Genomic DNA, 13,431 nt, shown 5'->3' with positions numbered 1-13,431 from the left:
TTTACGCTTTTACGAGTCTTCTTTCAGCCATGACTGCCAGTGTGATTTCCTTGTAGAAAGCTCATTTTCGAGTGCAACATGCAGTAGCAGGAGTGGTGATATTGACTGGCCTCCTCCCGGTCTGTGTGTTCCTAGCTGGATTGTGCTGGCCATGGCTTCAACGGATCCTGTGCTGTCTGCCCGCTGCAGCACTTCCTCCGAGTCACGTCTGCAGGGTTAGGACAGGTTATAGCTTGTCCAGGGGTAGCCTCCACTATGTTTTTGTGGTATCTAGTTTCAAAAAAAAAAAGGCTGAACTGACGGCAGGACTAGCACAAATAGTGCAGTAAATAAAACTTTAAAGCAGGTCAGAGTAAGTCCCCTCCATAAACTGTGGCATCAGCTCATGGGCCACATTTCTTGTGTGGGGCTTAGCTCCTCGCAGGCTCCAGTGGCCTCCTCCTCCTGGCAAATGCTGTTGGGGTTGGTGTCTCACATGCTTGGCGCCTGTTTGGGAATTATTTTATTGATGTGTTAATGTCTGTTGATATATTAAGCTCCTACTACTGAAAAGGCAACCGCCCCTGCCTACAGCCCCCTTTGAGAAGGAGGCAGGTGATAAAAATGGAGCGAGAAGGGGGAAGTGATATTTGTGGAGCTACCAGCCGCTGTAGGAGGCATGGTTAAAAATTGTGGTTCTTAAAGATTGGCTTAAAAAGGTCTTCATAAAATTAGTTCCTGGCAGGTAGACCTGCTTCTGTCTCTAAATGAGCTCCTCTTTTCTTGTAGGGCAGAAATATGCTTTCTCAGGTCACATTTTCATTAGCAGTTGACTGTGTTTCTTGGTGATTATTCTTCCCTTCCCCCACCACGGGACAGTGATAAAAATCAGAAGAAAAAACAAGGATTATTTTCAAGTGATGCCAGAAAGTTTGACTCCAGGTGGATCTCCGGGAGTGTCAAGCATTGTCCTATGTTCTCGCAAAGAGATGCTGGGGGTCAGTATTGTCCAGGTTTCAAACTGTGGACTGAAAACACAGGAGCTTCATTAGTGGTTTTGGATTAAGGAGTTCCTCTCTGTCCTACCCAGCTGCTCCTTCCCATTTCCATGCAGGAGTGCTCTCCTCTCGCAGTTGTGATGTCACACGTGTCTTTGAGTCGGATGAGAGCCATGGTCCGGGGTCAGACAGAAAAGGCCTTACGGGAAGAGGTGTTACTTGTAAGCCTACTGAACTCCTGGTCTTGTTCACAAACCTGCGTGTACAAATAGTAGCGTTAGCATGCAACAAGATTTAGATGGGACTGAAGGGTGGAGGTGATGGAGTGGGAGGTGCTTCTTTGCCACTGGTAGAGCTGGAGCTGTGCTTTCTCCCTGGAGCCCCAGCTGGCTCTGCTTTTCTTCTGTGGCCGTGTCCATTGATGGCCTTTCCAAGGTGGAGGAATATGGTGCCAAATGACCCACAGCAGGCATTAAGGAATTTTTTTCCCAGTTAACCCGAGTGTGAAAGCTCAGGCTGTCAAAGATAACCAAGCTCCTGGAGAGATTTTCTTAGGCCAGCAGATGGGTACCCATTGCTCAGGAGCTCACAGTGGTGGTGAACCCAGGTGGGATCTGGATGCCTTGGTAGCTTAGAAGATGCTGGTAGAAGTCCACCTGTCCTGATACAAAAAATACAGACAGCCTTATGTAGCTGCTTTTATGAGTGAATGCACAGGAGAAGTGCAGTGTTAACATTGACTAGGAATGGGAGATAGGTGCATAGGTGCTCCTGGTTTTACAGTCTCCTTCAGAGAATAACTGTTGATGTTTCGTTCTCCTTAAAAGGACTGACTGTTTCTGCTTTCCTTTCTGCTGGGTAAACACTAGAGAGAGGCTGGAGCAGGAACTTGGCATGTCTGCTGTTTTGTATGGCTCACTTTAGTTTCTAGCTTTGTCGGTTTGTTTTTTAATTAATGTATTCAGATGGAGGATGAAGCTGGCTTGATGTTACGTGAAACATCAAGCTTAAAACTTTACATGTCTTTGCTGCCTGCTTTGGAGAATTTCAAAGGTCTTTACAAACTTGAATGACTTAATGGCAGAAGGTGTTCCTACTCCCTGATGGATGGACTACGGGTTCTCCCACCTGCAGCCATCAGAGTAAGACTCCCAGTCACACCCGTTAACCCTGTTTAGGGACAGACAGAGGCTACTTTTAAGGCACAGCAGAAATTGGTATTTCTTTTTGTACAGTTAAATCATGCATTTGACAGCTCTGGAGGAAGGGGAGATGTGGCACCTTCATTTCCCATAGGCAACTACTTGAGTTGACTTGATGTTTTCATCACAAGGATGTTGTTGGTGTGCAACTGCTAAGAAACCCCCTGTATTTTAGCACTGTTGTGGTCAGTGCTGTCCTGATGCAGACAGATCTGGGGGTGTCTTCTGAAGACATCAGGCATTATTTCCAGCAGCATGTGCTCACAGAGGACCACAGGGTGTGTTTTGATGAGCAGAAGTATGCTGTGCTTGCCCCTCTGTGAAAGACATTCCCCAGAGGATGCCCACCTGCAAGGTATTTTTATCTGGGTTTGGTTTTACTTTCAGATAAACAGATCTTGGGAGCCACTCCTCCTTTCTCACAAGCCAGACCTCTTTTCTGGCTACCCTGGATTAATCTGCCTTGGTGTGTGTGATGGATGTGAAGGTGTGTGCTGACAGCTGCAGGTGCTAATCTCAGAGGAGTCCCAGCGTGCCGAAAAGGAGACGAGCATTGCAGCATCTGTGGGCGAGCAGTGGGGAAGCCCCTGGGGACATGGGAGGGAAGAGATGACAGGCTCAACTGTACAGTTTTGGGCAAGAAGAGCTTCCTTATAGTAGCAATGTTGGCAGCTTTTTAGTCTCCTGAAACGCATTGCTTTTGCACAAAGGCAGCTTCTGTTTCTTCTGTGTTGCCTGTCCCAAGAGGGATTTGTTGCTGCTGCTTTCAAGACAACTTTTCTGCCTTCCCTCTAATTTGTTCGTTCACATGGGCTTTGAAATTTGTCTTAGGGGGCTCATAATCCAGAAGACAACTCCCGCTGCTAAATTGGAACACTCATCTATTGAATGCTGAAGATGATGCACAGTGCTTCCAGGAATGGTGTCAAAGTGCATGCATACTTAAAGATATCTTACAAAGAAACACATCTAAGATAATCATTGCATCTACTTGTTTCTTCCTTGAGAGATGAATAAAAATTTGCTCATGTTTTCAGTACATTGCCATTAGCATTCTGCAGCTCTGACCCAACATGTGGTAGGGGAAGATGGTACAGATCTCCTATACTCACTCTGCTGCCTAGAGGAGGATCACTGGTGCCAAGTGGAAGGGGCTGCAGTGATGTGGTGGCTGCTTGCCACAGTCCTGGGGGCTGAAAAAGCTGTACCCGCATCACCCTCACCCAGAAGCAGCCTCACTCTTGTACAGAGAGGGGAGTTGCACAGGGCCCAGCTGCTATTGGGTCTTGGGGTTGGCTGGTTTTCGTGTCTGATGTGAACCCGAAAGGGAACTGAGCAGTTGCAGCTATGTTTTGAGCTATTTTAGAAACTCATAGTTACTGGACAGGGCTGCGGCTGGAGTGCGAGTGACCAGCTCCATACAGTAGTAAATAAAATGCCAGTATGTTTGCCAAGAGATTAGTGTGAGCATGGCTGCTCGTAAGTTCTGTGAACACATCAAAGAGCCTTATTGTTGCACTCAGGTTTTAATTCCTTATTAGTTTCAGGAAATACATGTCCTCAGAGCAATGAGAGGAAACTTTGAACGTTTTTCTTCCTCTTGTGCTGGGTGTGGGCTTGGTACTGCCTAATTGTTAGTCTGTCTGATGCCTGTACTCCCATAGGAAGCAAGAACCCATTTACATTTGTGTCATTGCCGTATGCTTTCAAATACATGACCTGCTCTTTTTCTCTTATTTTTTATGTTTTAAGATCAAAGGTGGCAAGAATAGCAGAGCAGAGAAGTCAAGAATGATGCAGAGAACACAGATGTGAAGAACAAAGGAGAGAGGAAGGAGCTGAGCCTGGTGCGGAGGGGGAAAGGAGAAGAAGCAGCCTAAATGCAAGTACTTGAACATAGAAAGGATGGGTTGCAGGCGGCTTAACAGGAGTTTAATGCGGTGCTTTAATCTGCATCTCGTGGCAGTTGGTGCTTCCAGAGCGGTGCCTGAGATAGGTTAATGTTTTGAAAATTTTCTGCCTCAGGTTCAAGACTTTGGACTCTTGTGTCAATAATTTACAGCTCTGAACAGGGAAGTGGCAGCAGGGTCACGTGTGTGTGTGAGAGAGAGGGGGAGAAAGCCCATTCGAGTATCAACTGAATAACATAATGTGGCATGGTGCAGCTGAAGGGGATGTGAAGCGCTCACTTCCTATTTAAGCAGTATCAAAATGTAAAGTAGAAGCTAAAAAATCGGTGACCGGGTTGATCAGAGAAAGCTGGAGGGAAGGGGTTGAACCACTCAGCCAGAACCACAAACTGAATTCAGCTCTGGGGCCCCCGACACAAGAGGGACATGGACCTGTGGGAGCGAGTCCAGAGGAGGCCACAAAGATGCTCAGAGGGCTGAAGCACCTCTGCTCTGGAGACAGGCTGAGAGAGTTGGGCTTGTTCAGCCTGGAGAAGAGAAGGCTCTGGGGAGACCTTAGAGCAGCCTTCGAATACCTAAATAGGGCCTACAAGAAATCTGGAGAGGGGCTTTTTACAAGGGCATGTAAAGGATAGGACAAGGGAGAATGGCTTGAAGCTGAAAGAGGGGAGATTTAGGTTAGATATTAAGAATTTTTTTACTGTGAGGGTGGCGAGACACAGGCACAGGTTGCCCAGAGAAGCTGTGGCTGCCCCGTCCCTGGCAGTGCTCAAGGCCAGGTTGAATGGGGCTTTGAACAACCCAGTCTAGTGGAAGGTGTCCCTGCCCATGGCAGTGGGCTTGGAACTAGATTTTCTCTTAAAGAATCTTAAAGAAAATCTCCCTTCCAACCCAAACCAGTCTGTGATTCTGTGAATTGCTGTGATGTAAAATGTATTTTTCATAATACTAGTTAAGTTTGTTGGACAGAATCAGCCATTTAGAAGCACTCTCATTAGCAGGTGCATCATTTTAGCTAGCACAGTGATGCCTCCTGCGTGTGAATTTTTTTTGTTACAGATTTTTTCTTGCCAGGAAAAGGTCTTGTGCAAATGCAGGTACATGGTCCAAAGTGGTCTCTACAGGAGTGCAATTCTCTTTGTGGCCTCTGGTATCCTGCCTGTATCAGTAGACAAGCTTTTGCCTCTATGATGCGTCTTCTTCAGGTGAAGGTTTTCCTAATACTGATGTAGCCGAAGAGTGTTTTCTGCCATAGAGAAAGCTTTATCATCTCAGTTGCTCTTCGGGGAGGCTCCAGCACAGATACAGAGCCGCTGTTATATTTACAACTTTTTTATGCCTGCAAAGCTGTGATAAGTCTATACTGTGCAGAGATGGGGGAGCTGCCTGGGAGTTCTGCCTGGAAAACTTGTCCCTTGTTCACTGCAGCTCCTTCCCAGGTGACAATGCCTGTCGAAAGGATGCGGATGCGCCCCTGGCTGGAAGAGCAAATCAACTCTAACAGGATACCGGGGCTGAAATGGCTAAATAAGGTAAGGGGGTTACATGCATGTGCACGTGTTTGTATGCTGAAGAGGGACTTTATAGCAGTGCCTGAGGTTTGGATGGTTAAACCAGCTCATTCCTGGTTTTCAAAGGGGTAACACAGGGAGGAAAGGCAAAGCTGAGTGCTTCCTGCTGAACCTGTTCCTCCAGCCTTGCCTGCCAGATCTGAGGCGCCCTGTTTTGGCCTGGTGGATCTGTGGCTCCTTTGAAAGCATTTTCCAACTCTTTGTTGTTGGAGTGAGCATTTCTAGAGACTCCACTAGGTTATTTTTTTAAGCTGGGAACAGATTGCTCACCAAGTAACGTCAGAGGGATGTGAACAAAACGCTCCTCTGAGGTGGAAGGCTATGTTCTGTGTTAGACTGCGGGTTGAAGCAACGATCTCGTCTTTCAGACTTGTGTGACTTCTCTGATATTCCTCAACCTGGGGGAAAATGGGGTGACTTTTCCCTTGCCAGACCCAAACCTAATATTCCTGGTCCTGAGCTGAGAGCTCTAAACACTTGGAGATCACTATTGTGGACTCCAAAGTGTCAGTGCTCAATTTGATTTTTCAGTTGGCTCAATAAAACCAGGGAGTGTATTTGAGACTTTGAACGGTAATAAACCCTGGAAGTACTGCACGTGTTATGCGGTATGCAGGAGACCAATTTGCCACACTGAAAAGCAGGAAACAGTTTTGGCTACAGAAGCTACTTTATTATCAAAATGGGTGCGGAATCAGGTGCAGAAACAGGAGGTGCCACTCTGGTAAAGACACTGACCCAGTTACTCTGGTATCCTCCCTGTAGTAGTAGTTATGGTGCTCAGGTGTTAATTTTTAGAGCTGAAAAATGGCAATTAAGGTTACTGCTTTCAAAGCTGGAAATGTTTGTGACTATAAAATTTTCAGGAGCCCTTTAAATTTCAGCTACAAATTTTGTTTCTCAGGAACTTCCTGCATCAGCAACTCTCACATGCTGTGGCTGGGTAAATAAATATTGCTTTACCCATTCCCTAGTTAGCTGCCCTGTGAATTTGAGTAGGTCCTTGTTCTTGCATAATGGGGTCACAGACGAAGAGGAAGAAGAGACCAGTTTTTGCTGTTGTCTTTGTAATTTGAGTCCCACATTTCAGGTCCCTATGGATTTGTGTCCTCGAGTATCTCTGGTGTCAGGTCTCTCCTGCTGACAGTCCATCTCTGCCGTCCTTTGTTGAGCATTGCTGCCCAGTGCTGAAGTAATTTCTCTGTACTTAATAGGGCACAGTATTTCAGATTTGAGCATACTGTTCTTAAATACTATATCGTCTGTAGGTTATGTTCATGCAACCTCTTTCGGTACAACCTGGGAACGTACTTGCCTCTCTTGCTCCGCAGTGTGAAAACACTGCCACTGTGCTAAGGGCTGCATTTTGACAAGTTCAGCCCACCAGCCCATAAAGGCATTTTGCAAGGCACATCGTGCTGATAATGTTCATAGGTCTCTGATCTTGTTTCAGGGGTTTCTGCTTTGTACTTCTGGCATAAACTGTTAGCATGCAAGAGTCAGTAGAAGATTTTGGTTTTAGCATACTCTGTACTGACCAAGGCTTTTCTCACAAATAAAGTATTTTTAATTTTTTATTATTTTGTCTAAAACAAAGCCCTGGCTCCTACCAGGAAACGAATACCAAGCTAAGTGGCCTGCCTTGACGTTCAGTAAACTTGGATTCCCCACTTCTACCCTCTGATTTGGCGTCATTCTGGGTTGCCTTTATTGTGCTCAGCAAGCTAATTGCACTTCTGAGTATTTCTGTTTAAAAATGTTTAAACATTCATTCCAGCGATGAATCATTAAACCAAAAATATTTCTATTTTTACTGTAAATCCTGACCATAAACAAAGCCATGCATGGAATCAGTGATACAGTGTCATGTGTATCACAGCCTGTTCTGTACCCACAGAATAAACTCTGGAGGCTGTAGGATTTGGGGATTTGTGTGTTTTAAACAGAATTTGGCAAAGGACAGCTCACAGTACAGAAACGGGTCAGATTAGCAAGAGAATGGCACTTGTGTGTGTACAGCTTTTAAGGAAGTAAGATTTAAATACTATAGAAACAATCACCTTTCCGGGTGTGTCACCGGCTGTCGCGGGGGAATTTTTCCAGACTGAGAAAGGAATTAAACCTCTCTTGGCTAAAAATGACAAAGCGGGTACAGGTGAGTCACCTAGTTCCTTCCCTGACTCTCAGTTGATCACATTATACCTCCTTTGTGCCCCCTCCAGAACAGACCCCTCTCTGTAGGGTTTAAAAAATAAATATTAGTGCACCTCACTGATGAAAATGTTATCCTGCTGGATGACATGAGGGAGGAAGGGAATTTCTTTACCTTCCCAGAGAGAGAGAACTGGGAGGTGTGAAGGAAATTACATGGTTCAGTAGAGGGCAGAGGTGGTGTGAGGAGGGGGATAATGAGAAGTCAGTGTTCCTCATGGAGCTGGAAAAGGAAAATAGAGTGGAAGCATTCAGAGTAGCTGTAACAAGAGTTGAGGAGCAGCCTGCTGCTTTGATGGATGCTTGGAGTACTGCCCTCCAGACAGATGCCGCTATTTGAAATGTGTCCTATGTCTTTGTAGCTAGTATGTGATCTCATGCTCACTCACCTGCTTGGAGCATTTTACAATGCTAGGGTTGCAAGTGTTTTCCACTTCCTGGCTATTCCTAAGAATGTGACACCTTTTCCATGTTGATGTCCCCACTGGAGATTGGTAGCAGTTCCTGTTAACACTGCAAAAGCTTTGTGGGTTGTGCTTTTGGCTTTAGGTGTGGCTAATTTTTTAATGGAAATACAAGACTGCTACACAGATGTCCAGTGATGGAGTTCTCTACCAGACAGCACATGGTTTTCCAAGGCTTAAGAGAAATCACTGATGAGACTTTTCCTAACAAGAAAGCACTAACTGAAGAAGGAGATGGGTAAATGTTTGATAATGTATGAAATCAAAATTAGTATTTGAATTGAAAGCATCTAGATGAACTGAAGCAGAACACACAGCCACTGCAGTCAGCAGTCTTGCAGGGTTTCAGAGAAGATGAGATGTTTGATAGTTAATAAGAAAATCTGTAGTGTCTGTATAGATATGTAAAATTATGTATGTATTATAAAATCATGATACACGTGGATTCTCTTATTTTGTTATTTATATTATAATTAGCTAAATGTCCACGCGCTTCAAGACATCTGAGATTGGGAGTAACATTCTGTAATAACCAGAAGCACTGTCATGAACACTTAGAAATGCCGTTGAGAGTGTCCTGGCGCCTTCCTTTGAAGCAGTCAGTACGGCTGCTGATTGCAGGATGCTATGGCTGGAGTCTTGTTCGGTCTGCTAGTTCTTGTAGGATTTTTTCAATTATCATATGGAATATGAAACCCATGATGAAACTTCCATAGCGTTTTGTAGCATTGTGCAATCCTCTCCCTGTCACCAAGCATGAGAAGGCTTTTTAATCTGGTCAGTTCTTAAAGTTCTTGTTAATAGAAATAGTTTTCTTTGGAAATGCGAATTTTTTCCACATTCATTATACTCTGTGGGAGAGCAAAGGCAACAAAGTTATTCTAGCTCTGATGAATACAATAGTGCTGTGGACCACAGGATAGTGGGGTTGAGGCTTTCTCTAGACCAAATCTGCTTGGGGAAAGAGAACATCTCTGTAGGATGATTTAATTGTACAATGGGGGAAGAATAAGGAGGCAAAAGGCACGTGAAAGAAGTGGTGGGAATAGATTAAGAGGAGGAATGAGAGTGTGAGGGCTTGAAAGGCAATGAGGAATGTGTTAAGTCTGTGCTTTCAGCAAATGAAAGAAAAGATGAAGCCAGTCAAGAAGGGAGAAATGCAGTCCCAAACAAGTGAATGTAAATGAGAGAAAGGATTGAAGACAAGTATTGAAGGACAATACAAAACGCAGGATCAAAAAAGGAGAGATCACATGGAAAGGAAAGGAAATAAATCTGACCTTAACATTAGTGAAATATTAACCAGACAGACAAGGAAGAAAAGTGGTTGTTGGAGGAAGGGGAAAGGTCAAAGGATTCATCTCACCTGACCACTGACATCTGCAGTGCAGTCGTTTAAATGAGAGCTGCCTGTCTAGAGTTGTTTGCTGTCATTGGAGAGAAATAAGCTTGTTTAGGGTGCAGTTCAGTTGGCATGGCTTAGGTGGCCAACTCAGGAGGAGGCTGCATTTTGCCCTGGAAGTGCTTTTCACAGACTGAGAAATGGATCTAAACCTGTAGTTGCAGTGTTTATACTTCAAGATGCTTGCATATGAAGCCAGATAAGATGTATTCCCCTTCACAGGGAAGAAAAACAAGTGTTGTGGAACAAACTTCTGTGTGGCTTTGCAGCAAGGAGCATGAAGAGTTCTGAATCAGCCCTGTAGATCAGCACACAGTAATTTGTTCTGGTGTTGTATGATGTACAAGCACATCTGATGCAGCATCCATCTGGCCCAGTATTCTGTATCCTAGGTGCTGGTGAGAGGAGTATAGGAAACATGCTGTTCAGGCTGTGAAAGGCCTTGGTCTTCCAGAGCTGAAGCTGCATCCCAAAACTATCATTGTTAAGTCACCAGTGTACTATCTTCCATGAGTTTTTCTTATCCCATTGGGAATCAGTTTATACTTCCACTACGTAAGGCATGTGCTGGTTTAACTGCATGCTGTGTATTAAAAAATAATTCTAGAAAAAGCCTTCCTTTGGATTCCTTTAAAAGCACATCTCTTTGGCCTAAAGTTTCTAAAGTAAAATTCGTTCAACTGTCTTCAGCGCCACCACTTCACATGCGTGTCTGATGTTTTTTATCCCTGCTGGAGAAATGTGCACAGTTGATAGATTCATGTATCCATTTGCTTGGCATATAACTTTGAGGGATCCCTTTCCTTTACCATCCTGATGTTTTACTGGCTGAATGCTAAATCCCTTGAATTTGCTGTGTTCCTGTTGTTGTTTAGTTTCAGATGTAATTTTTCTAATCATAAGAGTGCGCTGCCAAAACTAGCCTTTGTTTGAATGTTTAGAAATGTGCAGCACCGCATGCTTTATCCATGTGTCAGCTTGGAAAGCTGCCAGGCTCATCATTCATGAAGGGGCTTCTGAGTATTTCATATAGTTAGGGCTGTATTCTATGTTCTGTGACGCTAGTGGATATTTTCCTATTGACTTTGGTGACAGCAGCGCTGGGTTAGAAGGAAGCAAAATACTTGCAGATGCTGGAACTGTGCTTTTAAATAAGTGACTTAAAGTCATCAGAAGATCCCTCAAGTCAGTCAGTGTTGGCATTTCCTGTTTGTTTTCCCTTCCAGGAGAAGAAGATTTTTCAGATTCCCTGGATGCATGCTGCAAGACATGGGTGGGACGTTGAAAAAGATGCTCCCTTATTTAGAAACTGGGCAATTCACACAGGTATTGGAACCCTCTTTCTGCAGGACAGATTTTCACGTTGTTTTCCCTTTAAAGTTACATTTTCATTCTTTCTTGTCTTATACTCGCACAGAAAGTGAATCTAAGTGGGAGGCTAAGTGCTTTTTTCAAGGTCTGCAATACTCTCCAGCTTTATTGAAGTGCCATAACTCATTTGCATTGAAGAACACAGTAAAACTTAGTTGATTTAAATGTTAGCAAAATTGTCAGTCAGTGAGCACACTCAGCACTTTGTAGACTTGGGCCCTTGAGCTTTATATGCCTTTTTATGGATTTGAGCCAGGCATAATAAAGGTAAATGCTGTGCAAGCTTTTCCACATTGTTGTGCAGTCACGTCTGAGCTGCAGTGTCCTGGGTCTTTCTTGAGCAGAAACTCTTCATCGTGTGGTCTAGAAATGTGCATGGGAATAAGATCACAACACTGTCTTGCATCCTCAGCTATTGTGTAAATGTTTGTCACGGGAACCAAAGGCTGACAACTTGACATTAACCTACACTGTTATTAATTTGCCTTAGGTTTTCAGTTGCAAGTCGTGTGTGCCTAACTTTCTTTTCTTGCTTAGGAAAATACCAGTCAGGAGTAGATAAACCTGATCCAAAGACATGGAAGGCAAACTTCCGTTGTGCTATGAACTCTCTGCCTGACATAGAAGAAGTAAAGGACAAAAGTATAAAGAAAGGAAACAATGCCTTCAGGGTATACCGGATGCTGCCGTTATCTGAAAGACCTTCCAAAAAAGGTAGAGGGGAGAGTTTGTCAACATGAAAATGGTGGTGGGGACGTTGTTATTATTGTGGGGCCTGCAAAATGTGCCAGTTCTACTTCTGTGTGAAGCTGAGCATTTTTGTCCTGATGTTCCACAGAACTTCCTAACAGCTGTATGAAAAATGGGCTACGTTCAGTTAGTTTCCCTGAACCGTAACCTGTGCCACTGTGGTAAGATTCCTCTCATAGTTCTGAGAACTAGAAAAGTTCATAATGAAAGCTGAGATTCTGTAGATGGGGGCTGTAGCAGGAAAGGGTTCTGTAGCAAGTCCAGTTATTAGAAAACTCTTGACATATTTTGGGCCCTGTATATATTCTCACATGCCCTTTCTGTGTGGCTATATTTATGTGTGAGTGAGAGCAAAAGAATTTGGCTCCAAACATTTCTAATTCTCAGCGCTATCTTGTAGTAGAGATGGGAGAAATTCCTGGGGCATGTCTGTGCAAACAGTGGGGTAGAGCTGAGCTTGCAGTAGCAAGTCTGAGCTTCCACATCAGGGTCTCGTCAGGTCAGAGCAGGGGCAGCAACACGAGGGTCTGCCAAGGCACATGACATTGTATGAAGGTTGTAAGCTCTGTGATTCTCAAGTCATCATGATTGCATAAAACACTTGTGCATGAATTATAATACACCCCCCGCCCCCCCCCAGATTGCAACTATTTACAAAAATATTTGTTGAAGTTTATTGTGATCTCTTTTCATGTTAAATCAATGAACAATCTCCCCTTTTTTTTTATAGCTACAGCGAGAGTGTCACAAATGTGATGAGACATACATTTAGCTTTTTCCCCTTTTAAATATTTCCCCCCCCTTCTGTTTTTTAACAGAACTTGCTGCTTAGTTTGTCATTCTTCCGCATTTTTCACCTTGATTTCCTCAGTCCCATCGTAGTTCTTTTTTGTAGCCCTTTAAAAACAAACCACAGAGCCAGAATGTTCAAGGTGAATTTTTGACTGCCGAGGCCTTACGGGATTTAAAATCAAGCAAAGTGTGTTCTCGCTTTCCTTGGAAGCGCTGCCATTTTGAGGCACCTTTTGGGGCTATTTGTTGGTGAATATAGAAAGCGTAAAGGATAACTCACAGTGCACAGAACTTTAAGAAATCTTCCTCTGTCTTTGCAGGAAAAAAACCGAAGCCTGAGAAGGATGACAAATTCAAACAAATTAAGGTAAGAAGTGGCTGTTTAATAGTGCGGAGCTTGTGAAAACAATCTGTTGCAAATTTTTTTAATAGCCCCAATAGTTTATTGCGGTGGATATTTGCAAATCTCTCACGCTTGTGGTTTGGTTAAGTAGCTACAGTTACATGGGATGTTTGGGTTCTTTTTAAAACGTGAAGGCTGTTAAAGCCATGACTGACGTCATCAGTTGACACAGCCCTTGTGTTACAATGCCTGGAGGTTGGAAAACTGGCAGCCGCAGCAATACATTTGCCATTTGTTTGTCTGTGTAAGTAGAAATACAGTAATTATGGAAGGAATGCTTCTCAACAATGGAGCTACCTTTTGGAGCAATTAATTGCTGTGCATAGGGCATTGGAAATGCATTTTCTTTTAGGCAAAGGGGAGTTCTTCCAGAGCTGC

The 13,431-nt window shown here is 44.0% G+C and overlaps 1 protein-coding gene across 5 annotated transcripts in view; it reads left to right on the top strand.

Moving 5' to 3' along the window:
* IRF2 (interferon regulatory factor 2) overlaps positions 1 to 13,431 on the top strand; it is a 42,345-nt gene that overhangs the window by 14,044 nt on the left and 14,870 nt on the right. The window contains exons 2-6 of one of the 5 annotated variants that reach the window (XM_065695423.1): positions 3,932 to 4,061; positions 5,529 to 5,621; positions 10,964 to 11,063; positions 11,646 to 11,822; positions 12,971 to 13,017. In XM_065695423.1, coding sequence (XP_065551495.1) covers positions 5,535 to 5,621; positions 10,964 to 11,063; positions 11,646 to 11,822; positions 12,971 to 13,017 — 411 coding nt within the window. In that variant the 5' untranslated portion in view covers positions 3,932 to 4,061; positions 5,529 to 5,534. Of the gene's footprint in view, positions 1 to 3,931; positions 4,066 to 5,517; positions 5,622 to 10,963; positions 11,064 to 11,645; positions 11,823 to 12,970; positions 13,018 to 13,431 lie in introns of those variants that run through there. The other 4 variants (XM_065695432.1, XM_065695409.1, XM_065695419.1 and 1 more) reach the window with 4 other exon arrangements.

This window comes from Lathamus discolor, chromosome 1, assembly GCF_037157495.1.
Source record: "Lathamus discolor isolate bLatDis1 chromosome 1, bLatDis1.hap1, whole genome shotgun sequence".
Taxonomy (NCBI): Eukaryota; Metazoa; Chordata; class Aves; order Psittaciformes; family Psittacidae; genus Lathamus; species Lathamus discolor.
This window is presented reverse-complemented; position numbering and strand designations above follow the sequence as displayed.